The 27,316-nt window shown below is 35.5% G+C and overlaps 3 protein-coding genes and 1 long non-coding RNA gene across 4 annotated transcripts in view; 3 read left to right on the top strand and 1 right to left on the bottom strand.

Moving 5' to 3' along the window:
* LOC123871364 (rabankyrin-5) overlaps positions 1-13,815 on the bottom strand; it is a 58,149-nt gene extending 44,334 nt beyond the window's left edge. The window contains exons 1-5 of the mRNA XM_045915135.1: positions 13,687-13,815; positions 13,279-13,584; positions 12,802-12,982; positions 12,558-12,658; positions 12,254-12,390 (exon numbers count right to left, since the gene is read on the bottom strand). Of these exons, the coding sequence (XP_045771091.1) occupies positions 12,254-12,390; positions 12,558-12,658; positions 12,802-12,982; positions 13,279-13,584; positions 13,687-13,690 (729 nt within the window). The 5' untranslated portion in view covers positions 13,691-13,815. The remainder of the gene's footprint in view (positions 1-12,253; positions 12,391-12,557; positions 12,659-12,801; positions 12,983-13,278; positions 13,585-13,686) is intronic.
* The window catches only part of LOC123871404, a 383,067-nt gene extending 362,861 nt beyond the window's left edge, over positions 1-20,206 (top strand). Inside the window, exon 3 of the long non-coding RNA XR_006797266.1 lies at positions 20,096-20,206. This is a non-coding gene — a long non-coding RNA (uncharacterized LOC123871404). The remainder of the gene's footprint in view (positions 1-20,095) is intronic.
* LOC123871392 lies at positions 1,133-11,103 on the top strand. Its single transcript, XM_045915177.1, has 3 exons — positions 1,133-1,642; positions 5,456-5,620; positions 9,156-11,103. Exons 1-3 carry the CDS (start codon positions 1,597-1,599, stop codon positions 9,422-9,424), a joined length of 480 nt encoding a protein of 159 aa, XP_045771133.1. The 5' UTR covers positions 1,133-1,596; the 3' UTR covers positions 9,425-11,103.
* Positions 14,319-17,665, top strand: LOC123871385 (protein NipSnap). Its single transcript, XM_045915169.1, has 6 exons — positions 14,319-14,542; positions 14,629-14,811; positions 15,422-15,590; positions 15,922-16,055; positions 16,764-16,897; positions 17,339-17,665. Exons 1-6 carry the CDS (start codon positions 14,493-14,495, stop codon positions 17,485-17,487), a joined length of 819 nt encoding a protein of 272 aa, XP_045771125.1. The 5' UTR covers positions 14,319-14,492; the 3' UTR covers positions 17,488-17,665.
* Positions 20,207-27,316: the final 7,110 nt, after the last annotated feature.

The raw sequence follows: 27,316 nt of genomic DNA, 5'->3' as shown, positions 1-27,316 counted from the left end.
CGGACAAATTACACTGACATAACACTAAACCTTTTTTTAGTGTTCCTTATTCGAAAACTTAAATAATGGAAACCGATTCTAGATTGTATTAATGTTCTTATACTTACGGTTTATATAAATAACATTCAAACAAGAGTTGTGTATTTTACGTCAATACCTACGCAGATAAAACACGCGTGTGCCATATAAAAATTGCCAGATCATATCATGTAGGCATTTTATCGTCAGGAGTAAAGGATGTGGCGTTGATATCGAAAACAGCGCTTCATACAACAAGTGGATACTTAGCTTGCAGAAGCTAGTAGATTTAACACATTTGATATTTTACATCTATCCATCTGAAGCACAAATAAAATCCATATTAATATGTGCTAGTATTATAAAATATATGAAAGTGTTCCTTTCGTCTGTTAGCTTCGTTTTCACATCCAATCCGTTTAACTGACTTTGACAAAATTTACTTAGCTTACGTCCCGGGGACGGACATAGGCTATTTGCAGTAAGTATAGTAAAATTAAAGAGTTTCTACGGGATTTTCAAAAAGCCAAGACCATGTGGACGAAGTCTGATAAGTAGTATCACATTAATCACATTAATATTATAAAGGCGAAAGTTTGTATGTGTGTGTGTGTGTGTGTGTATGTTTGTTACTCCTTCACGCAAAAACTACTGGACGGATTTGGCTGAAATTTGGAATGGAGATAGATAATATCCTGGATTAGCACATAGGCTACTTTTTATCCCGGAAAATCAAAGAGTTCCAACGGGATTTCAAAAAACCTAAATCCACGCGGGCGAAGTCGCGGGCATCGGCTAGTGGTATATAAACAGCATGCACCGAAAAATATCGGTAGGTACGGGTTGTACCTACCTGTTGCGTCTATTTGTGTATAGTCTAACAAATGACAAAATGAGTCACCTGACCAGTGTGTGACCTGAGGAGTGTGTACTCTTGAAGAAGAATCGTTTAGAAATCTTAGAATACAAAACGGAACTACGAATGCGGTTCCGAATTCGTCAATATAATTATCATTTCATTAACACGTAAAATAAACATCGGTCGATGCTATTCACGAAATGTAGAACATCAACAAGTGGTAAGTAATACTAGGTTACACTTATGTTTGAGATATGCCACGAATTTTATCAGTGCATCTCTCATAAGGTTGATAAAAAGCAAAACAATACACGAAACGTCGTCGGGCAGGCGAGCTACAAAAATACAAATAAAATCAGACCGCCAAAAATTGGCCAGTGTCGCGCTGGCGCCATCATCGATCGCATGAATCAACACAAGTGCGCAAGTTTTAGAGGCTTATTTTGCGGTATTTGGACATGTCCCGTTTCGCTACTGGGCTTCCTTCCTGTGAATCATGAGCTTGAGCAAAGAGATGCCGATGTCAGTCGGGTGTAAAGCACATGGAACCATATGCGCCTCGAGCGCGGGCGCGTATACCAGTGTAACGCGTTCTATGTAAATTATTACGATAACAGTATTTTTTTACTAGTAGTTCAGTAGCGAATAATCGAAGTTTAATTTAAATAAATACTTCATATATTTTTATTAGTGCCTAAGTGGGATGTTTAACTCAGAACATGGAGCTGTCGGTGTTCTTCTTGGTATTAACCGTGTTATGGAAAAGTGAGTGATAACATCATTGATAAACATTGTAATTGTTTTCAGTCATTGACACTGACAAAAAGTTCGCACGCAAAAAAAAAAAAACAAAGTAACTAATATATCAATATAATTCGAATATCTTCTTAAAGTAATAAATAAACAGCTATTTGCATTCAGAACAAATAGTAAAAGGAAAAGGAAGCAAAAAATCACAACAGCTTGATGGCCTTTGTTTTTAGTTGACAAATATATTTTTGTGTTAAACCAATATATTTTTTTAAATTTAGTTACCTATATAACATAAATCATTTTAAAAATATTTCGATCTCTAAAATCTACATTATTTACTAGAAGCCAGTTTTGGAAAATATTTTTAAAATATTTTTTACGCGTTGTTTCATCTTGAGTCTTGAGCCGTAAGTAGGTAATATTTTATTATCATACTAATATGATAATAAATGCGAAAGTGTGTTTAGTTGTTGCTTTGCCCTTCAATCACGCCGCAACGGAGCTACGCCTACGGATCGACGTGATTTTTTTGCTGTTAAATACCTGGATAGTGACATAGGCTACTTTTTATCCCGGAAAATCAAAGTTCCCACGGAATTTTTAAAAACCTAAGTCGCGGGCATCAGGTGGTAAATGTTTTTACAAGTAACTAAGTTTATTCTTTTTTATAAATGAACCAATATAATTTTTAAAGTTATGGCGACTTGGAAATATAACTATGTAAGTAGAGTAATTAAACTACCCATTTTTACCAAAAATCAATTTTGTAATTTCAGTTCATAGATAGTACCTATAGCGTACTAATATTATGGAAACAAATAAAATTTATTCACTTATATAGATAACTAATATAGTTAAATCCATATGTAGCACCGACCTTCAACGTAAAATACTATGATAGTGAATATTTTGTCATAATAAAGTCGCACAAACAATGATCTTTGTAATATATGTAGGGTACCTACTTACATATATTGGATAACATTCGTGTATTGATGGGTTTAATTATATTATGAAGCTTTTCGGAACTCTGAAATATACCGTTTTAAGAGGGGTCTCTCCCTTCATACAAACGTAGTTCGTCTCTCATTGGAATACTACCCAATCATACTAAATGGAATTTTGTAGAAACGTTCCGGGAACTAATATCTATGCCTATGGTTTTCCAGATTTCCGTTAAAATATTCAGTTTCAAAGTCTCTCTTAGTCTTAGTTCGGTCTTAAAAAATCACCTACAAATCTTTGAGCCCCTGTAATTTTAAAACTACATATTTTTAGAAAAATCTAAAACACCACAGGCACATATATATTAGTTTCTAGAATATGTCTGGAAAATTTCATGGACTTTGGTTGCTTAATATTCAAATTAAATTGGGACTACGATTGTATGGAGTAAGTGACGGAGAGAGCCCTGTTAAGTACAAAGATAAACAATAAAAACTTTTTTACGTGTAATTTCGTAGGCTTCCATGTTCGAAACAGCTTTGATGTTTAGTTACCAGTAACTAAGAGATTATATGTATTATTATACTTACTCAAAGACAATAAATACAAGTGTAAATTAAAAATTTATAACACCCCCGACAAATCAAGGTAACCTTGATTAACTAGTTGAAGTTAGTAGTTGACGTAACTAGTCCAAAGTATCTGAGTTTTCCAAAACATCATTTTCAAATAAATAATCATGTCTCTAGGCAACGTCGATCTTGACAGCTTGACATTTGTCAATTGGCATAATATTATGAACCTAACGGTTATCTAACCTTCTTTTCTACAAGAAAACTAGAAAAGAGCTGATAACTCTTAAACGGCTGAACCAATTTTTTTGGATTATAGCTAAGAACACTCTCGATCAAGCCACCTTTCAAACAAAAAAAACTAAATTAAAATCGGTTCATTCGTTTAGGCGCTACGATGCCACAGACAGATACACAGATACACAGATACACAGACACACAGATACACAGATACACACGTCAAACTTATAACACCCCTCTTTTTGGGTCGGGGGTTAAAAATCAATACGTAAATATCTATAAAGTACTATTTTGCCTATTCTAGAAGATAATATTGATTTGAAATTCACCCAGCCTATGTTTTTATACCACTTATAATTATTATTATTACCACTGTCGTAATTACTGACTCCAAATGGCATATTGACACTCACATAAACCTATTATAATCAACATTCAATAACTAAAATGCTAATATACATTAATTATGCCTTGGACTAAAAAGGAACAACGCTTCAAGGAAAACCAAGGTGTTAGATAACGTCCGCTACATCCAGGCAAGCTGAGGTTAGGACTAATGTGTACCAAAAACCCGGTCAAGTGCAAGTCGGGCTTTGCTTTTTTAGTGTTCCGTACATATTTTGGGTGTATGAAATATTTCTTTTCTGAGCTAGAACATCGCAGTGAACCGTGAGAAAAAAAACCCAAAAAATATCCATTTGTTTTGGTCACTGCTTACAAACTTATTTTATAAATCGTTGTTTTCATTATTTGTTGTTTAAATACAGTATATGGTACTTAATACACCGAAATTTCATATTCCTAACTAGTTTTAGTTTTTGAGATAGTACCTGTCACAAAAATGGTCTAAAACTGACAATTTTGACGGCGGTTTTTTATTTCAAACTAGCTGAAAGCCACCCTGCATTTGATGCACTTATTTCAATTCTTGAGCATTGTATTTCTATGGGCTGGATGGATGGCCGCTGCGGTCAATGTATGGCGCGTAGTGCTAAGTGTTTATATATTTTCTAATAATACAAACTTCATCACGAATACACATTAAAAGGCTAACGAACCTGTAGTCAGACGTGGAACTAATTCATCAGGTGGAGGGAAAAATAATGATTTTCCCGTCTGGCTTTTGTTTGCAAGGAGTACCTAACTACTAAGTACTAAGCAATTTTATATACCAAATATGTAGTTATGTTTTAATACAGTGTAGCAGGTATCAGTGTCAGTCAGTCAGTCAAATGTGCTTCTTTGAAACAATGTTGGAAAATACTATCGGTAAAATCTATCCGTAAATTGGAATTCTGATTCTATAGACATATCGATACGAAGCTTTCTAATATTGTCCGTAACAAATAATTTCAAAAATAATAAAGCTCTAAAACTGCTTAAAAACGGAATGAGGGATATTTTAAAAGCTAGATCGTGTAAAAACCGCGGGTGGTTAGTTTAAACATTTAGGCAAACTAAGATAATTTTAAAGCTGTGACACCATTCAACATGTGTTTTCCTACAATATCCCTACGAGCTTAGGCTTCATTCCAGGCAAATGTTTTCGATATTACACTTCACTATATTTAAAAATAGTCTAGCAAATATCTTCCTTTATCTGATTTTGCGTAGGTAGATATACTTATAAGCATAAAATCAATTAATACCGCCTATTGCTTGACCTACTATTAAAAGGTCCTTGACATCATGATAGCATTCTTTCTAAGCCTTATTAGTATTCAACTTCTACCACCATTTGTCTAGTCCTCCCACAGGTATGAATTTTTATATCCCATTGACAGCACATGAGTCGAAAAGTTATACGAACCGAAAAGTAAAAAGTTAACTTTTATGAGTGTGATCTTTTACAGTATTTTAAAAATATTTTTATCTGATAAATTAGTTGACACAAACTTTAAAATTGAATTAAAAGTCGTGCAAATATATAATATCCATTGTAGTGTATTACATATGTATTATAAACACAATATATTATTAGTCGACAAAGGCAACAACTATTGAAGTTTATCCATAATGTTATTTCTACAGTATAATAAACATTAATTTCATAATATTTTCATTTCAGCCTCTTCGTGTGTACGATGTTTCAAATGTTTCCCTGAAAACACGTATTATGACGAGAGCAATCTATTATGCAAACAATTCGATGGCAGCGACAAATTTTTAGAGAATTGTACGAAATCTACGATGTGTTTCAAAAAAGTGACCACATTAAGCTTAGGGGATGGAAGTGAGTATACTATTACGTCTAAATAGCAATATTCGTTTATTTTAGCAATATTTTTTTAAGAAACCGAACTGCATTACATGCCACAACATTAATTAGGCAGATACTTTTCTTTAAAAGTTTTTTGTACAAGTGTAAATTAAAAAATTTATAACACCCCCGACAAGTGAAGGTTACAGTAATAACTAGAAAAGAGCTGATAACTTTCAAACGGCTGAACCGATTTTCTTGGATTATAGCTAAGAACACTCTCGATCAAGCCACCTTTCAAACAAAAAAAACTAAATTAAAATCGGTTTATTAGTTTAGGAGCTACGATGCCACAGACAGATACACAGACACACAGATACACAGATACACACGTCAAACTTATAACACCCCTCTTTTTGGGTCGGGGGTTAATAAAAATCATTCTCAAAAAGCTGTCATAAGTGACGAATTAAAATGAATAGATATATAAAACGGTAAGGCGGCAGTTGTCAACCCACTTAGCATTGTAGGCACACCAGACAGACATTTAATTAAGTATTTTATTAAATACATAGCGCTTGAACCGACTCATTTAGATGTAAGTTAAGGCCGGCCGCATATTGTCAGAAAACTTTTTGTCGCATTCACGAATCTTGCTGTCTGGGAATATGCGAAGCGTAGGTACGTCCGACCTGGCAAAATTCTGAAAGTCGGAAAACGGCATGTCTGCCGGATCTAGTTCAAAATGAATTTATGAGCAAACTGCGCACGTAGAGTGCCTTTCAGACGCCAGGATTTTATTTCTGACAGACAATTTTGTTAGTAGGTGCATAATAATAAAAGGCCGGCCTAAAGGTCGCAAATATTACGAATGTAACTTAAAGAAAAAATCGAATAGATACTACTGGTACCTACCACATGAAAGGATATTTTCTGTCGGCGTTCGTTACCGTTGTCTTACGTCACACAAGAAAATTGACAAGAAAGGATAATGCACTCACTTAGCAGATTTAAATTAAGTAAATCTTTCTGAGTCATCAAACACATCCGCAAGAAAGTTTTATTCGCTTTATTGGCTGGGCAAAATTCTTAGCAAGTGTACTTATGATGAAGTCATTATAATTACGTTTTGTGGGTCATAATTATTACCGGTTAAAAATATATTGGAAAAACTTGTAAAAGTCATAACGTACCTACCTTTAGTTTAAACTGGCGCTGGGTCAGTAATATTGCCAAATATTGTAACATTTTGCGACTTGAAAAGAGTAACTGCCGAGTTTCTTGCCAGCTCTCCTCATTAGAATCTGATTTCCGAAACAGTTGTGAAATCTTGTCTTATCATATAAGTCACAAGTTACTAGTTAGCCTAATCAATATGAAAAAAGATATACTTTGAGGTAGTGTAGATTTTTCCCATACCAAGAAATCCATTCTATTCCAAAAAAGATTATTTTAAAACTTTCCACCGGGCGGGTCTGCCAGTAATAATATTGTAGCAATCGAGTTTATGTACAAGCCAAAAAACTATGAAGTCTATATCTATCAAAAGCGAAAATGGCAATGTTCTCATTTCAACATTTGCAAAATCGTAAGAGGGACTTATAAGATAAATCACTCGGATGTTAAAGCTTATTGGGCGACGGTTATCTTTAAAAGGCGCCATTCTGTGTCGTAATTTTATGATCTCAAAGTGTCTTTAGGTTATATATACATTATACATAATTAATATTAACCGTAATATGTCCTTATTCCACTTAATCAGTTTGTATGTAGACCAAGTAATATATTTACGCATCAAAGTAAATATACAATTTCGAGAAAGCGTGTTTAAAGTTAAAACTTATAAGTAAGATTACTAGCAACCCACCCCGGCTTCGCACGGGTAGCTTATTAAATTTTCGTAGGGATATCTAATTTTTTGAAAATAAAATATAGCCTATGTGACTCAGGTGTAATGTAGCTTTTTACTAGTGAAAGAATTTTCAAAATCGGTTCAGTATTTCCAGAGATTACGCCCTACAAACAAACTTACAAACTTCATCGAAAATTGGTTAAGCGCCTTGGCCTTGAAACGGTAACAGACATACACTTTCGCATTTATGATATTTTTAGTAGAATAGGGTACTTTTATTCCATTTAGCTTTTTGCAATGTGTTCTTAGCCTTAGTCCGAGACTAATATTTTGTACTCGCGTTATAAAAAAACAGTGGCGCGCGTTATAGCTTAGGCGCCGCCGCCGTGCTGAATAGCCAGAATATTAATTGGTATTAATGTCTCGTATTATTGAATTGAATACGTGAATAAAGCGTGAAGCTGTTATATATATAGAAAAGTAAACATTACGATAACATAGTTATTATGCATGGCCTATTAAGTTTTTAGTACCTTTAGTCCTTGTTAATCCTGATCCACAAATGCTTCTAGCATAATTACAATCAAAGTTATAACAGTTGTACATGTTCGTTATTTCTTTACACCTCATCTACTTGATTGATTTAAATTTTTGGTACCAAGCTTAAAAACTTGCATATTATGGTTATCTAATTCTTATTCCGGGGGCATAAGTATTCCTTTAACGTGAATGAATTTGTAAACAAAAGCTAGTACCTACATAATAAATGTACTCAACTAACTTTATTATTAGGTGGGCGCGTCCACAAAGGAACTGAGCGGTATTTCCTTACTCGCCATATTAGTTCTTATTATTATTAATAATTCTAAGTAAATAATGTTTGTTTATTGCGAAAAGGAGATTACAATTGTTTTCAATTTTAAACTGTAAAATATTTCTGAAAGGGTATCGCATTTGATGTATACCTAACACTAGCTTTTGCCCATGACTTCGTCCACGTGATATTATTAATTATAGCCTCGCGTGTAATGTAGCTATTTATAAAAGAGATAGTTCGCATCCAGAGATAGTTTGAATACAGGTTACTGTTAATCCCGGAAAATCAAATCAATTTTATAAATCCCATGGGATTTATAAAAATCAAAACCTACGCGGACGAAGTCGCGGACATTATATAGTAAACTAGAGGATGCCCACGAGTTCGTTCGCGTGGATGTAGGTTTTTGAAGATCCCCTGGGAACTGTTTGGTTTTCTGGAATAAAAAGTTGTCTACGTCAATAACATGGATGCAAGCTACGTCGGTACCAAATTTTATACAAATCGGTTGAGCGGATCGGTCTTTAGGAATCCCGTGGGAAATCGTTAATTTTCCGGGATAAAAAGTAGCCTATGTCCGTCCTCGGGATATAAGGTAACTCTGTACCAAATTTCGTCAGAATCGGTTTAACTGCAGGGCCGTGAAAAGGCAGCAGACAGACAGACACACTTTCGCATTTATAACATTAGTATGGATAAATAAATAATACGATCAAGATCCTACCACTAGGTGGAGAGACAAGATCAATTGAGTAACAGGGATCCGCTAGATTCAGGTGGCGCAAGACATGCGTATTTGATTTTGAAGTCCCTGCAACAGATCTATGTCCAGCAATGGACGTTTATATGTTGATAGTGATGATGATGAGTGATGACGATAAATATTTTGTTTGTTATAGTGACATCAGTAAGCGTGCACAGAGGTTGCGCGTCACAAAGTTTGGGACAAGAGCAGGTAAAGGTCAACGGAAAGTGGCTCCGGCAAACCATAATCCACGACGACGTTTACGAAGAGAAATGTATAGAAGACCTAAAAGATTTGGACAGACCCACAACAACACTAAACTGTTACTGCCGCGGAGACTATTGCAACGGCTCTATAGCTAATTTTATACACTTTAAAACGATTTTATTAACATTTCTTTTTTATGTATACCAATTTAGGTAGTTTCATTGAAAATAGTAATTCCTTATGGACGCATTCATTCTACCATTAAAAAAGTTAAATGGTTTTGAAAAAGATTTTTGATTGTCTAATATATGGGCTGACATTTGAGTATATAATTATTATGACATATATTTGTAAATATAGTCTTTTTTTACAATGGAATTGTAAATTCGAAGCTCCATTCCAAATTTTATAATGCGAAGTACAAGACATTGACTTAGTAATGCAATAGAGTACTTCCTAATGGACACATCGCAAACATTGGCGCTTGTTCGGTAGTACATTATTCCTTTAAACTTTTCGGTCAAGAATCTAAATTAACAAGTCCATAAGTAGATTCATCCTTTTCTGCTGAGTATATTGTGAAAAGGATGACAGCAATTAGCTTTGTCAGTTTAGTTTAGTTAAGCCTAAGCTAAGTCACAACCTGTAAAGATCCAATGCCTTTTAAAGGCTATTAAAACCTTATAAGCAAACATTAATGCTTTTAAGTTGAACAAAAATCTCGAAACTCTTCGACAAAAAATTTAAATAGTATCTATATGTATATAAGTAGATCTTCTCAAACTTTTCTGCAGGGTACTAAAAGGGGGACGGAACTTAATTAAGAACTGTTGATTAAATTACTTTAGAAATTTTTGTACAACCAAATAAAATAAAGAGTCTTAAAACTTTTGATGACTTATACGACACCAAATTTTTTCCTCTTTCAGTCCTGCGCCACGGCAATCTGTTTCAAGGAAACAATGAGCCGTTGGAACAACTAATGAAACCATTTTAGGTTCTTAGTCATGAGGCCCTTTAAGCTCTAACACACTGAGACATCATGGCGATGTCCTGGCTACGTAGCCAAATGAGGTCGCCAAATAAGTAGCATAACAACACAACAATAGCGACCACAAACACGCAGGCATCGATCCTAGCGATCAGTTGGCCGCTGAGTAAGGGAGGCGTAACTTACTTGTTTAGAAAATACTGGCGACTTGGTTACATGTCATCAGGTCGCCAAAGTATCTATTCTCCACGTAGGGGCTGATCGGTCGTGGACGACGACGTCCGACGGTAGCCAAATGAGTTAACTATCATATATTTCAATACGAATTGTTTGGATATATAGCCGGCGACGTCACCATGGCTTCCCAGTGTGTTAGTGCTTTTATTCAAATTGTAAACGTTAGTCATGTGTCTGGTTATTGTTCTTGCTACCAAAATTTAAACAAATGAACGTTATAAAGAGTTAATACATTGCTATTTTTAATTATGTAGTCTCGACCAGACATTCTTTGTGAGCACGGAGCACTGTGTTTGTGGGTCTACAACTTGGGTCTACATTATTCAAAAAGTTACAAGGTTTTTAAACAGCTTTTATATGCCTAATATATCATGGGCTGACATTTGAGTGTATAATTATGAGATATCTTTGTAAATATAAATGTTTTTTTACAATGAAATTGTAAATTCGAAGCTTCATTCCAAATAATGACACAGTACTTATTAATTAATTTTATTATTGCTAGTCATAATTTAAAAAACTTGTGTTAAAATTAAAATACATACCTCACTTGAATAATAATAAAAGCACTGCCATGTTTGTTAAACAAAATCATAATTTTTATGTAAGTAAATAATTTCAAACTACGCCCATTAATGAACAAAGTTCATTAGATTAATTAAGTGATAATAAAAGCATACAAGGAATCTCTATTGTAATTATTTTAGCCTTAAATATTCAGCATTTTTCCAATCGAAAAAAATAAATATGGTTTATGCAGGTGACAACGTTGTGGTTTCCCGTGAACATTCCCGTGAACGTGTTGTTCATTCGGGCCGTAAATAATGATTGAAAGTTCATTTAGCTCACAGACACAATATTGGTCTTAGTATTTTCTATTTTTAAGTTTAGTTGAATTTGTATGAATTGTATTTTTATTTTTATTCATTTTTTTGTGATTTTGTTGAGCTGAATTAACTTTTATTTATTTATTTATTTCCATCCATCCATCCATCAGCCTGTATGCGTCCACTGCTGGACATAGGCCTTTCCAAGAGCGCGCCACCAAACACGGTCCTCCGCCTTCCTCATCCACCCGCTCCCCGCCACCTTCTTCAGGTCATCGGTCCAGCGGGCAGGAGATCGTCCCACACTGCGCTTGCCCGTACGCGGTCTCCACTTTATTTATTTATAGTGGTGATACTCTCGGCTTCGGTTAGCAAAACTTGACTCTAGTGCAATCTAGTGCAAACTGCTAGGAGGGCAGACGACATCAGCCGAGTCGCAGGGAGCCGCTGGATCGGCGGCGCAAGACCGTGGCGTATGGAAGTCCCTACAAGAGACCTTTGTCCAGCAGTCATGGACATCTATCGGTTGATGATGATGCGCAACCACTTGTAGCGGTTGCCACATTCACAAGCAGATGTCGCTTCTAAACACAGTCAATCAACAAACGCTCGATGCAGGAACCAAAGCCTGATTACTCACGACGTACGCACTAGATAACAGCACAGGTAGCTTAATCGGAAGCTCAAGGAGAAACACGCAACTCTCAATGGCATTGACAGAGCGTTTATCAATGTGCACTTTATATAGAAGTTTCAACGTCTCACTGTCGACGGAGCTGGCGCTACCGAGCACAGCACAGCTTGGTGGGAAATTTCCCAATTGGTACGGTCGAGCACCCAACTATCACTCCCACAAATTGGTGACTCCGACGTGACTGATAGTAGTACTATGGCTACTTCGGTTTGAATATTCTCGGATTCGGATCTGATGCATACAGGGGCTAAAGGCATGATGTCATTGTGAGATAAGCAAGATAAAGGTGTACTCACATTGGCGTGGTTCTCGACGAGGCAGAGGAACACAACGTCCTCGCGCAGCAGCCTGACTGCACCATGCAGCGGCTGTGGGGTTTTGCTCTTCAGCATGCGGTACAGCAGTGCCGACGACATATGCGCAAAGTCCTCTCCTGCGCAGTTAAAATAATGAGGCCTTATTTAAAGCAATAGTTATGTGAAGTGAAGTAGTTCAGTTCTGTGTTCAAGTAAGTTTAGTATGGGGTGTCTTCCAGCATGATTAACTGACAATATTAAGAGTGAGTAAGACAAGTAATAAATAAAAAGAAAAATAACAAACCTGTTAAATCATCCCAGTGAGCTGATATTAGACCTGAACAGTGCTCTTTCAGAGCAGAGGCTCCTATCTCATCTGCTGCAGAGTAGAACTTCACACAGCTCCTGAAAATATAACAAAGATTTATTAGGTGTATGTAAGCTAATTTAGTTTTTAAAATATGGCCAGTACTATTTGGAATTTTTGATTTCTGTGGAATCGAGAAATTTTCCCATAAAAATATCCATATCAGTATAGCAGTATTTACCTCACACCGACAGATGCAATTAGAGCCTGTTCACACTTTCCAACTAAACCATAGAGTTTGAAATTGGCTGCTGATTTCATAAGTTGAAGTGCAAATGAGTCTCCTCGGGAGAGATCCACTACATCTGTGTATAACCACTTGAGCAATGCTGCACCCACATCGTCAGGGAGAGATGACCAGTCTACAATGAAAAACAAAACATATTCAAAGATGAAAACAAGCTTATGTTCAGTAGTAGGCACAAACATGATGATATGACTATGTTAAAGTTAATCATGTTTCCAAGCGAGTTTTTCTATTGTAAAATAATTAAATTAAATTAAAATAATTCATCCAGATTAGATTAGATTAGTAAAAATCAAGTTATATTTTTATACTTAATTGAGCATTTTGGAAAAATTAACGTAAAAATAAACATTTTACTATAAGTAAAAATTCATTCCTCTGAACATTTACTAAATAGATTGTGAATGTTACCTAGTTCTGTAAGATTCTTTAGAGCCTCCTCATTCCAGTCGTCCGAGCGAGCGTTGAGCACAAACTTGTGACCGGGAACAGACTTGTTCTGTAGTTTAACCACGATATCTGAATAAGTATCCCTGCCGTAAAGAGTGGACACTGTCATTAGAAGTCGAGCGACAAAACTGGTTTCACTTAAGTCGCCAGCCGACGCCGCTGCTAGCATATATTTCCGTTCCACTTCCGCGCAATGGCTCTGCAACTTGCTATATTCTTCCTTCAGAAGCGTTAAATGCTGTTGAAGCTTTGTCACTTCGCTCGACGCTGCACAAATTAACAAAATTTCAGACATTAATTACAAAATATTAACACCGCCCACTTATATTTAACTGAGCAAAGGCTCTAGAACTGTTCCCAGTAACTCACCCATGACGGAGTTCAAAGCATTTACAGAATTCCGTGATTAATAATTGTTATATTTTTTTGTTTATTACGAAAATAAAAATAAATTAATTCGCAGAATATTTAGTACCTATAGGAAGAAATTGACAAAAAATCACAGACAGAAATATGAAATTAATTGACAGTGACAATAGTTTGGCAATAACGACAGATTCTGTTATATCAACCATAGATAATTAATTTCTTAGCGAGTGCTACCAGACACTTGCGGCAAACAACATACAACAAGCGCGTGTGGACAGGTGTAATTTTGCGTATGCTCGCTAACGCTTGGCTGAGCGCTTGCCGTTTGATTTGATTGGCAGGGAAGAAAAACACGGGGTTTGCCAATGCTTGTTGCCGATGCTTCGTCACAAGCAAGCATCTGGCGGCACCATAAGTGTCTTGCACCACAGACTTACTATACTATGGGTATATCTATGGGTTGCACCCATGTTGCACCTAATCCTAATAGTCTTACTCTATGGTTTTTTTTGTATTCTATGTCATTTTAGGCTTGAAAAGAGTGATATCCAGGGCCGCTAAATTTAAAAAAAAAAGTAATGTCATTTTGATAACAGCTGTCATTCTTATCAATGCTTTTTGTTATCGATAATAGATGTCTCTACTGTGCAATCTTCTTTCTGTCTTCGTTCTATTTTCGAGATAACCTTCAAGTGATTTAGGAGTTAAATGAATTGATAACAATTCAAGAAGCAAGTGTAACTAAGTGTACTATAAATTTGTATTAAAATTAATACAACAACTGTGTTATTATTGTATTCCTTAAGATGAATTCTTTGAATAGGGTTTTAGTTTTAAGCTCACCTAAAAGTGCCAGGTAAAAAACGAAACTGTACTTTGTATTATTTGTTATTTTTGTTTGAATTTCGAATGTTTTTAATGATGTATTAGTTTTCTTTGCAGGCTAATTTCAAAAACGAACTCGCGATCTATCTCTGACGATGGTTGGCTTTCAAAGTTGTTGGTGCGAAAGATTGAGCCGACTAAGGAATCCCATAGCCGTATGCTTAGCGACAAGGAGATTGTATACGCGTTACATACTCACAACATTAGACCCGATTCCGTTGATAAATATTTACAGAACTAGTAAGTATACTGTACCATACGAGTCACGACTTATTTAAAGGTTGTTACAATGTACCGGTAAATAAGCCGATTATGCAATATTCTGTAAATAGATCTTTGCTTGTTTGTATATAAAAACCTGCGATGAGCATAACGTTGCCAAAATGTCAGGGATTCCATAATTTGCACAAAAAATCAACCTTACAAGACACCTAGCAATGATATATTTTATAATGTTAAAGTGTTTGCCTATCCTAAAATACAATTACACAGTTTAGTAATTTGAGTTCACTATAAATTTCAAAGAATTAAGTCTGCCCCTATGTTCAAATGTAATTTCATTTTATCACTTTTTAGTGTGTATTAAGTAAATCTTAATTAATTACTATGAATTCATATAACTTAGCTGATATATTTGATTGAAGATAAACATTTAGATAAATTATTGGTGTAAATTATTGTGAAGTCATAACATGTTTGTCTAAAGTTAAAATAATACACCAGCCCGGCTAGCATGGGCACTGATTTCTATGACATAAGTGGATATAATCGGGGGATATAATTTTTATCTACTGCCCATGCTAGCTGAAGTACTTAAAATTTCTCATTAATTAAATCTTCTTTTCTTTAGTAAAACATCATCAGAATTTGTGGAGTCTCGCAAGTCAGAACTAGGATGTGAATTGGTTGGATCATGGACAGTATCAGTAGGAGATATGGACCAGGCGTTGCATTTGTGGCGTTATGTTGGCGGCTTTGAGAAGATTGATAAAGCAAAGATTCTCTTCAGAGAAAATCCTGTAAGTGGCCCTTTGTTAGACAATCTGATGATAGAACACAGCTTAACTGCATTGTAACTTGCTTCATATTTATTATATACATATTTGATTATGCTCACCGCGGCGCAGATGCGATACCTGCAGGGCGGTTCAGAACACTCGATTCGCTACCAAATTTCACAGCCCATTCTAACCTCTCATTGTGTAAGAAAAACGTATTCAGTGTTATCATAATCGTTTGCAAATTCTGCCCCTTGATTGGATGTGAAAAAATTTAAACACTGAATCAATCTAACGTTCATGTTTCACGTTTTCTATGTTTCAATCGGGGGACTGATCTTTCTTGTTGCAGGATTACAGAGCGCTTGAGAAGGAGAGAGGCAATTTCGTGAGATCACGCCACCTTCAATATTTGCTAGCATTTAGCTTCTGGCCGTCAGGCGAGCCGCGTCCGGGCAAGAACATCTACGAGATAAGATCTTATAGGTATGCCTAATTACTGTTACTAATTTCTTTTTGTTTTATCTATTTTAAGTCGCTTGAAAATTTTATTTTTAGATTCCTTTCATGACGAACGAATACATTTATATTGCACGGAATACAGATCTTTAGCTAGTTGTTTATCTTTTAAACGTCTTAGATTTCTGTAACTATGCACTATTGGTCTATTATATTATATACGATACATTTATCAGCGACTATATGGATCCTTCGATGCTGCATCGTGTTTTGTTGTATTGTTCTTGCGTCGAGTATTATGCACAAGCTTCTCTCATGCGACTGGCGTTTGTAATGTGCGGAGAACGTGCATTCACTGCGTAGCTTCCAACACCCCCTATGTTAGGAATAATAGGCAGAGATACTTTCTCGATTTCTTGACATTTTTGTTTGTCAATGACAAATCTAAAATATGTGGGCCATACATGATCAAGTTTACCGTCCAGCGGACTTGAAGCAGCGTCCAGTAAACTTGATGTGGAACTGTGAACTTATAACAGTGAGCATGATGGCACGCACACTTGACGGTTTATGGCTACCAGTTGATTGGAGCTTCAAGTCCGCTGCAATCTTTACGGTAAACTTGATGGTGTATGGCCAGCGAAAGACTCCTCATTTAGTTGCCACCTAGTTGCCATTGTAATGACCTATAAAATGAACAAATGAAATACTTTAGCACCTGTAATTCTGTTTCAGTTTAAAGCCTGGCACAATGATCGAGTGGGGTAACAACTGGGCTCGCGGGCTGACTTACAGACGTGCCCAGAACGAAGCCTTCGCGGGATACTTCTCCCAAATCGGCAGACTGTACAATGTCCATCACATTTGGTGTAAGTTTTAGAGAATTGTAAATTACTAGCTGAAGACCGCGGTTTCATTCACGAGAATTAATATTAACTTTTTTAAAAATTCGTGGAAACTCTGATTTTCCGAGATACAAAGCAGATGCCCAGGATGTAGTCCACGTGGATTTAGATTTTTTTAGAACCCTATGAGAACTTTTCTATTTTCTCAGACTCTTCGGGACAAAAAGTAGTCTGTTTCCTAAAAAAGTCGTTTATGTCCTTCCCAGGGATGCTATCTCAATCAAGCTATCTGTGTGGCAAATTTCATCAAAAGCGGTCTAACAGTTATGATCAATTATAAATTCGCTTCGACTGCGCTAAACACACACACTAGTATTTATAATATTAGTATGGATCATTATTGTCATAGTTGACTGAAATAAAGATTGTCAGAGTGAATGAAACTTCTTGTTTGACCCCGTCCAGGCTACAAGGACCTGCAGGCGCGGCGCGAGACGCGCGAGAGCACGTGGCGCAACCCGGGCTGGGACGAGTGCGTGGCCTACACCGTGCCGCTCATCCGCGAGATGCACTGCCGCATCCTCGAGCCCACCGAGTTCTCGCCCACGCAGTAAACTCTACCGTGTCTAACTATCACCTCCTGTTGACTGAAGCGGAGCGAGGCAGACATGTGTTTAGTCTTCCCAGTAGTTCAACTCTTTTTACCCGACTGCGGCAAAGACAAAAGGAAAGGTTATGATTTTAGCAGTCTATGTATGATGTTTGTATCCAGATTCTGTGTGTTCCACCGTAGTGCCTAAACTACTAAGCCGATTTTGATGATTGAGGTGTCAATTGATTCGTTGTAAAAGTCCGGGTGACATAGGCTATATTTTATACGAAAAAATTGACCTAACGGATGTTACATAAAAAAAAAAAGTGGATAATACAATAGCAAAAATTGTTTGGAGACCCCAAACAATTTTTGCTATTGTATTGAGTGGGATGTCAAATGAAAGAGGAGAAAATTCTAAGCTCATGAATATAAATGTACAACAACATTAAAATATACCAAGCGACAGAAAAACAATTTTACTCTAATATTTCAGCGTTTATTAAGACGATCGCAGTCGGGTTTTAGTTTTCAACTTTATCTTCCGCAGTTTAACTACTCGGGGAAAAGTCTCACTAGTTCAACAGTTGAATTAATCAGTTGAACTGGTGGGAACAAGCGCAAAAGCAAACCAGTTGATGTACCCAAGTCTACTAAACATTAGTAGTTTTAAATCATTAAAAAACTTTTAGAACATTATAAAAAACTCATCGATTGTATAAAGCATATACCTAACCTTACGTAACCTACTCGAATTTCGCTAGAAAAAAGATTTCGCCAAATTGAGAACCTCCTCCTTCTTTGAAGTCGGTTAATCGTCGTCTTTACTTTTGCTATCGTTTAGGTGTTTTCATAAACCATGTTTCAACTTTTTTTATTAAAATTTTTTTTTTTTTTTATCACTAATGGTTAGTAGACATTTATGACGATTGGTTTGCTTTTATGAGTTTATCGCGTGATCTTATAATAATATAATTGGTCTGTTGAACACATCTCCGCTCGCTTCAGTGGATAGGCACCCTTAGGCTCGATTTTAACCAAAGCAGAGATGAGCAGAGACTTGTTTCGTAAAATCATAGGTTATTATTATTTCTACATCTCCTATTACCAATCGCTTCATTTCTACAGGTCTTGTTTAGTTTCAGTGAATACATTTCAGCCAAAGAGAGATTCTTGACAGTTGACATCTCTCTCTTTGGCTGAACTGTTTTAGGTATAATATAATTTCTGTATCTTTTCGCTTATGCTTGCTCCGCTCTTCCCTCCTCTCCGCCCACCTCCGCTTTGGTGGCTACCCGGCCTACTACGGAGTTTGTAACGGACAACGTTGACAGATTACGTACATCGCAACACTATACGCACACAAAGGTTCCTGTTTTAGTCATTTGTTCAATAAGTACCTGTTAAAAAGAGAGCAGCTCCTTTTTACTACGCTAGAAATCTATCAACGTTGTCGAAATGTGTAAAGCCTGACGTTGTACACATAAACAAGATACGTATCCGGGTATATTGTACCCCATAGATAATATTTCCAAAATGAAATCAATATAGTCTCGTCATCTTTTTATTAATATAATCCATTTTGAACCCCCAACCCAAAAAGAGGGGTGTTATGTTTGACGTGTGTATCTGTCTGTGGCATCGTCGCTCCTAAACTAATGTACCGATTTTAATTTAGTTTTTTTTAATGAAAGGTGGCTTGATCGAGTGTTCTTAGCTATAATCCAAGAAAATCGGTTCAGCCGTTTTAAAGTTATCAGCTCTTTTCTTGTTACTGTAACCGGTTGTTGTCGGGGGTGCTATAAATTTTTAATTTACACTTGTACTCTTATGTAAAGTCTGATGACTAGAAAAATAAAATAAAATATCTCGCCATTTTGCGGAAAACCCGTGGAATTAACTTATACAAGACCAGAGTATACTTAGTGGCCATACCATATATTTTATATTTTTGGTCAGGCTATAACTAAAGAAAACAAATTGTTTTATGAAATATAGTGGGAATCTTGATACCAAGATTTCCACGATTTACGAGATTTCTCCATCTGAACGCACTGATGGTAGAATCGACACTATAGGAAAATTTTAACGCTTTTTCTTTGTATTGCAATTATTATTAATTTAAAATGAAATCAAACAAATCTGTATGCCAATATCTAGGATACGTATCTTAGAAATCCCTACTAATTTATGGGAGCAAAGTATAAATGTAAATAGAAATCACACAAATGTTTTTATATCTAAGCGAAAAAGCGGCATTTTTTAAAAGCAGAATATGCAATCATGTATTTAAAATAAATTATTATATTATACAATTATAATGCGTTTTCTTTATTATCATAGAATCACTCATGCGTTTCTGATAAGAAATTAATATTAATCCTAAAAAAAAAAGATTCAGACGAATTGAGAACCTCCTCCTTTTTTCGAAGTCGGTTAATTATATTCTATCTTCTGTAGTTTGTAAGTATACTGTATACCCCATGGTATACCCATAGAGATAGTATAAGTAGCGAAAACTAGTATGTCTATGGGTATACCCTATCCGCCGAAAGAAGTTATAGCGCTCTCTCTGTTACGGAATCCCATACAAATTATAGAGAGTAGAGACATAAATCTGTGGGTGCTAGCCGTTAATCATTTTGAGTCACCCAACCAATCACAAACATGTTTTCAAAAACACTCGAAATTCAATTGGAAAACGTACTTTCGTTTGTGATTGATTGGCGACTCAAAATGATTAGTACTAGAGATGGGCCGAGTGCTCGTTTATTACTCGGCAATTTTTTAAGTATTTACTCGTACTCGGCCGAATAATTATTCGTTTCAAATGCCGAGTATTCGGTTAAGTCAAATAAAGATGGAAATATACACTATACATAACTAACGGCCTTCAATCACTGTAAACAGTGCTTGCAAAGTTGCAGGTTTACATAAAAATATTCTTGTCAAGTATTCCAAATGTGGACATCTTGTGAATTATGTTTTGCCCACATTTGGGTTTTGGTCTTGTGGTAATAAATTTTCAGTGGCAAATCGGTCACCATGATCATCATCACAATCATGTATAAATCTGTTTTTGCGCCTCTAATAGCTCTAGTTAGCACCCACAGATTTTTATCTCTATAATTTGAATGGGATTACGTAACAGAGAGAGAGCGCTATAGTAACTTCTTTTCGCAGACGGTATAAGCATAAGGTGGATTTTGAAATGAATACACATTTAATTTTCATTTCTATTATTTATTCTCAGTTTGATTTTTTCATTAATAAGATTATATTACAATATAATAATAATAATTAAAGATAATAATTATTTTAAAACTACAAGTCGATTGTTATTTAAATATATAACAAAAAAATAAAAAGAAAACAACAACAGTGCGTGCAGACAACTCCTCCGCTGCGCACCTTGTCGCACCTCGCGCGAATATTGCTAACTAACGTCCGTGATAGATGACTATACAATGGTAAAAATAAAATAAAAAATAGTTACAATGTACATAATACGTGATCGCTAACTACGAGTTTGGTACTTCTATAGTATTAATATTATGTCGTTCGCGACATTATGGGTGATAACATTCTTAGTCTAACTAGCAAGTGGTGGGAGGTTGGGAGGGGGACCGATGCACCTACGCTCTACGCTCGCACTCCTCGCCGGTGCAGTCGTTTGTACGATCCTTGTGATACACATCTTAAGCTGGCTACAAACGTGCAGTTATAACTGTACAGTCTGATTGTTCAGTAAAATCATTGTATGAGTAGGCAAAACTGAGAACTGAGTTGAACTAACAACGGATTTCCGTCATCAACCGATAGACGTCTTAGGTCTCTTGTAGGGACTTCCACATTCCACAATCTTGCGCCGCCGCCTAAATCCAGTGACTCCCTACAACTCAATGCGCGGGACTTCAATTACTTTTTTATACATGACATAATATTGTATATCAAATCTTTGAAAAGAGCAAGCGCCGTGTTTCTCGCTGGTTCTGCTCGGTAGGAAAGGCATTCGGAACCAGTGGTTGATGCTTTTGACGATTGAAAAGTACTTGTAAGTCTAATTGAATAAAAATAATTTGAATTTGATGTCATCTGCCCAACAAGGGACTTTAACATGTAATCAAATTATCATGACTACATGATAACTCAACAATTAAAACGATCAGTTATGACTTCACGTCTATAGCCGCCTTGTCGCATTGCCAGAGTCCTGTCCGGCGCGAAAGAGGCTCTAATCAGCGACAGCTACGCGCCTAACCTTAAGTACCAACCATCTACTGCACTCAAGCAAAGTTACAGCTTACGAATCAATTCCATAGTGCTTCATTACCAGATATTGCTACGACCTCGGTATTGTGCAACGGTGGTTATACGATTTTCCCGTCTTTATACAAGGTTGTCTTAAAAATTAAATATATCACTGGATTTATACGCCTATGTTCACAAATATTACAAAATAAGTCGTGCATTGTTCTGCTCTTTCGTTGGCGCTTTGTGTTTCTCAAAAGAGATACAATAACATTTCTAGTGATTAAGAGATAGATACATTTTAGATTTAGATAACGCATACAGAGCGCTGCAGGGCGAAAACCGACTCAATTTTATAAATTCAACCATAAAAACAAAATAATGTTTTGTGTTCCTTAATTTTTTGGGAAACCTTTGTTTTATTGGCAAATACAATTCGTGCATGAAAAGTTTTACATTATCTCTTCATTACATACTATATTCCTGCAATATAATAGGTATATTTTTCCAAACTTTATAAAAATCCATACTGGGTCTGACACTGACAGAAAACGCACAACCTAATTTGTAGAAAATTGAAATTTTGCATGTAGGTTCTCTCTATAAATCGTAGATCCGCACTAAAAAAGCATTTTGAGTACCTTAAAAAGGATCCACGCGGACGAAATCGCGGCAATCTAGTTAAGTGTAATTTTTAATGTCAAGTTTCTGTCGCAGGGCTCTGATGCGTATTGGCATGAAGAGATAATATGACCACCGCTGCACTTAAATTCTGGCCTTTTTAACAACAGTATGGAGACGAGATGACAAGTCTAGTTAGGCTGTGTCTAGAGATTATTGTCATTAATTTGGTCAGTTCGGGAGGAGGACAGTGTTGAAGTTACTTTTCTATACATCGGTACACAATGCTACAATATAATTTCTACAGAAGTATTAAGTAAAATGATTAAAACAATTTTTTTCCAAACTCTCAATTAACATTGTGTATCGACGTTGTTGTCAAACGGTAAAAAATACTCGTCCAACATTTCGTTATACTTTAGCTCCTATGTTATATGCTAATTTCTCGAATATTGAAATATCTAAACAATGAACCACTAACAGACTCGAATAATAATATAAAACGATCACACCATGTGATGCTTACAAGCAATGTGATATAGAAGAGAATTCAAATACAAAATAATAAAATAATTAACTAAATTTGGATAATTATGACTAAAATCGGCGTTAAATTAAATAATATGTATTCATCTATACATATATTATGACTGGTAAGCTTAGTTGACAATACAATCCTGTATTAGAACACTAAATAAAGAAAACAGCACTTTGTACCGCGCCGCAACACCGCACTCGCACTTTACAAAGTAACCAACTATGTATATGTATAGCAGTTAATTATATATTACCGTTCTATATACAAAACCCCGAGCCGCGCGCGTCCCTCCACCGGTAAGGCAAATCGTGTGCTCGTTATATTAAACATACATACATATTTTATAGTAATATTTACAAAACATAATAATTGGCAGTCAGTTATACAACATTCAATACACAGCACCTGCTCTTTTTTTTGATTCAATAAAGCGTGTTATATATTATTTAAGTCTAATAAAAGATCTAGCGCAAGCATAATACACTCTGTATTGGTTTAAAATTTCCAATACCTAATACGAGATAAAATCAATTCTAGGCCAAAACAAACAAGATTAGTCCGCTCGTTAATTTTTTTTAACAAACAAATATATGCAAAAAATGGCGCCTAAATTAAAACCTAATGATATGAATATAATAATTTTGACTATCTAATATTATAAATAATAATAATATATTCCTGTCCAATAGTAAAGCGTGAGGCGCGCGGGCGCGGCGTCGGCGACTGCGCTCGCAACCGAGACCTTCAGTCGCCTGAGATGAGTCGGTGCCTTTGATATACTAATTTACCTTTTCCGAATATGTAATTAAGGTGCAATTTTCGTAATTACACCGAAATTGGAAAAATCGCAAAACTTACATAATATTTGCGAGAATACATATTTTAACTTTTGCTTTTGAATGTATTTCACACTCATAAAGAAAATTAGTATAGAAAAGCGAACATGACCATCCAGCTAAAACACACTTTGAAGGATCCTCGCTGAACTATAAAGTTTACCTTAGAATATCATTTGAGGCGTTTTTCATGGTATTTTCGGTAATTTTTCGATCTTGAATAATTTGATAGGGGTCAAGATGAAAAATTGGCTAAAACCACTATAGAAACTTACGATAGACTACATTTTATACAAGAGTAGAATTATTATAGTTAAATCATGCCTCCTACAACCTTTCCCCCATTGATTTAGCCGTTGGCAAGTACTATTGTGATGGACGGCCTAACTTTTTTAGAAAAATTTATCATAACATCGAAAATAAACATTTCATCTGAAACAAGTGATGATCAAAATGGTCCAAACATGTAAATTTAATATGTTCGTATGGCAGAAACTAACATATATGAATAATTCCACGGTTATGTACATACATACAACTTAAACATCGACAAGTGCAAAATATCAATATCAATATAATTTTTCAAGTAATTATACGATTTCTAATTTTGTTTGGAATAAATATTACACAAGAGTTATCCTTTGACTCTTTTAAATAAATCGATTATACAAATGATCCGAATTATGTTTTGCCTATCTACATTATATCAGTAGTAGATTAGTATAAAGTACGTACCATCGGATAAATAAATGGAGCGAGGTATTTGAGTAAAATTTCTAATAAAAGCGTCTCATGCTCACATCACTGTTACATCATTTAAATCGCGCTTTGGGCACATACCGCGAGTCATTCTATATTTCTTTACCACGCATACAAACATCTCTCATTTGTACAAAAGTGTGTTTCTAAAGCACTATAATATTATTATATATTTTTTTTCAGTTTTCATTATAATATGACATATAGACACGTTTAGAGAAGATGGTCTCTCAAATTTTTTATGTAACGGCATTGACTTGGATTATAATAAGAGCCTTATCAGACTGGATGGCGTTTTGCGATCGTGATCTCTGCGTATGCGCAATGATGCAGGCTTATTCGCACGCGAGTGCAAGTGACTGAGTGATATATTGTTAGAATGTCACAAGCACGTTCACGAATTGTCTCGCTGCGAAAAGGCTCGCAAAACGCTAGTGTGATATGACTCTTAAATTTTTGTCCATGTCACATTTGGAATCGTCTGTCTATTGGCATGTTTTAAAATTATCTTACAAAACAAATAAATTATATTCATCGAACCACGACCCTATTGAGGTGATCACTGTAACAAATGTTCAAAACACACTTACACATTCATTTACAGAATTAATTATTTATTATTATGGAGTGCTTAAAAACTTAATATTGTAATAGATTATAGGAAACGCCCTCCCGGACCCTATTTATTGGCTAAATTAAATACTGTAAGTATTTTTTTTTTTTGGAAGACTTAACAAAAACATTATTAGACAAAAAAATAAAATAAAATAAAGCAAGTTTTCGAAACTACAATATAAAATACGCGATAACAATTTTCATATTCACATTACACTAAGGTACGGTTGCCGCCACGAAAGTTGATACAATACGAGCAATAACAGTAAATAGCCTTTACTAGCAAACGAACTCTTAAAATCTATATCTAAATATTGCCATCCTTTAACTGAAAAGCTGTTAAGTGAAAAAATATTTTTTAAGTTATCGCTAAAAACGTGGGAATTTTTAAAAACTAATGTTTAAAAAAAGAATGCTACTCAGGACCAAGGTTTGTAGTTTGGTCCGTAGAAGCATTATTTTTAGAAACATTAGTTTTTGAAAATTCCCACGTTTTTTAGCGATAACTATCAAATATTTATCAACCCATCGCCAGAGGGTTAGAAGGGTTAGAGGAGAGAAGGGCTAGTCTACTACGCTGGTCAAGTGTGAATTGGCACACTTAGAACATACTTTTTGAACATGGTTTCGGCGATAGTTAAAAAAAAAATTTTTTCACCTAACATTTTTTAGTTAAAAGCCGGCAGAATTGGCGCCTTAATACCATCTTATCGAACAATAATTTTATTAAGATCACGTGGCACATTGTTTCAACTTACGTGACGGCTCATGTAATTCGGGATGACCTTTTCTTCGCCCCTTTGTGATAAGTGTTAATTCGGATGATAATACTTATTGTTTAAAAATGTTTTATTGCGCGTTTCTGACGTATGAAATGTGAACACATAATACGGGAGGGCTGTACAGTCTCAGAAGTCAAAATGGGATGATTGGGTGATACACTGTCGCTTAAAGTTATCGCAGTAACAATAATCGTAAGAAACCAAGCTATTCAGCTTGTACACAAATCTTAAAGATTGATTTCTAGCCAAAGCAGAAGCATCAAAACTTCGGCCAAAGGTTTAATAACCCTAAGAAATTCAACAGGTAATTCGCTAACTCAGCGTTTAATACTGAATGATGCCACAAAATAAATATCAAATGAGCTCATCATTTGATATTTATTTTTAATCTATTGAAGGTTTTCTACAAAAAAATATTTTAATATCACTCAGTGAAGCAGCAATGTAGGTTCGAGGCGTGTTCGACTTGGCCATTCATCGAGCCAGACTATAAGCCAATGTGTTTGCAACCTGGACCAATTAAGTTGGTCAAAACATAGCAATTTGGTGCAGCATTTAAGTGAAATATTAATACATCTCATTGGTCTAGCAGGGCTAAAAAATAAGTGAATGTATGTTGTGTGCAGTCACTTAAAACCTGTCACTTTAAGATTTGTGTACAATGAAATTAACGCCATTATTTTCAATTCGGCTATTAAGACATTTCCAAATTACTCGACCAGCAGCATCGTGATGTAAGATAAGTAAAATGTGTATGAATATAAATTTCAATTTGTAACGATATTGGATAGGTACACATTTCGCAAATTTTACTGCATGAACTGGAAGCATAATTTTAGAAACGCTCCTACTGTCATTAATTTTATTTTCTAATTATTGTAATTTTCTTAAATATTTGAGCAATGTATGTTAGGCCATATTAATGATACTGACTTTTTTTTTGGCTCCAAATATATCTGATACGTTTAAAATAACCGAAAAGGAAACTACATTTTCGGTGCTTTAAAGACGGCACAAGTATTTCAGTAATATAATATTATGTATTTAAAATGAACTTTTATAGCGACAGCGCTGAGAGGGTGAAAGAGGTAGGTCTGTCGTCGCTTAGCATTTCAAAGAGTTCAGTACACACAACGCGCGACGGAAACTTGCCAACGCGGCCCATAGAAGCTATAATACAAGGAATTGATTTTTTTTTACATAAAAATGCGAGCAGGCGGGTCACCTGATCTTAAGTGATTACCGCGCCCATGAACATTTGCAGTACCAGAGGAACCGCCAATGCGTTGCCGGCTTACTGTATGAGGGCCTTCACACTGTTGAGTATATTCTGTAGGTGAATGCCGGTGGCGTCGTGCTTTATTCAGTTCCTTGTTAATAAATTGAGCACACATACGCGCGGATTTACGTTATGCCATACTGTTGCCATCGCTCTTTGTGTCAAATCTT

Source organism: Maniola jurtina, chromosome 13 (genome assembly GCF_905333055.1).
Source record: "Maniola jurtina chromosome 13, ilManJurt1.1, whole genome shotgun sequence".
Lineage (NCBI taxonomy): Eukaryota > Metazoa > Arthropoda > Insecta > Lepidoptera > Nymphalidae > Maniola > Maniola jurtina.
The sequence above is the reverse complement of the archived record's forward strand: the minus strand, read 5'-3'. Positions and strand labels throughout refer to the sequence as shown.

What these genes read in the sequence shown, in the direction of transcription:
- LOC123871385 (XM_045915169.1), top strand. Translation starts at nt 14,493, where the DNA reads ATGAATTCTTTGAATAGGGTTTTAGTTTTAAGCTCACCTAAAAGTGCC. An exon ending in GATAAATATTTACAGAACTA is followed by an intron (nt 14,812 to 15,421) that starts GTAAGTATACTG and finishes TCTTTTCTTTAG; the next exon opens with TAAAACATCATCAGAATTTG. An exon ending in CAATGTCCATCACATTTGGT is followed by an intron (nt 16,898 to 17,338) that starts GTAAGTTTTAGA and finishes GACCCCGTCCAG; the next exon opens with GCTACAAGGACCTGCAGGCG.
- LOC123871392 (XM_045915177.1), top strand. Translation starts at nt 1,597, where the DNA reads ATGGAGCTGTCGGTGTTCTTCTTGGTATTAACCGTGTTATGGAAAA. An exon ending in ATTAACCGTGTTATGGAAAA is followed by an intron (nt 1,643 to 5,455) that starts GTGAGTGATAAC and finishes TTTTCATTTCAG; the next exon opens with CCTCTTCGTGTGTACGATGT. An exon ending in ATTAAGCTTAGGGGATGGAA is followed by an intron (nt 5,621 to 9,155) that starts GTGAGTATACTA and finishes TGTTTGTTATAG; the next exon opens with TGACATCAGTAAGCGTGCAC.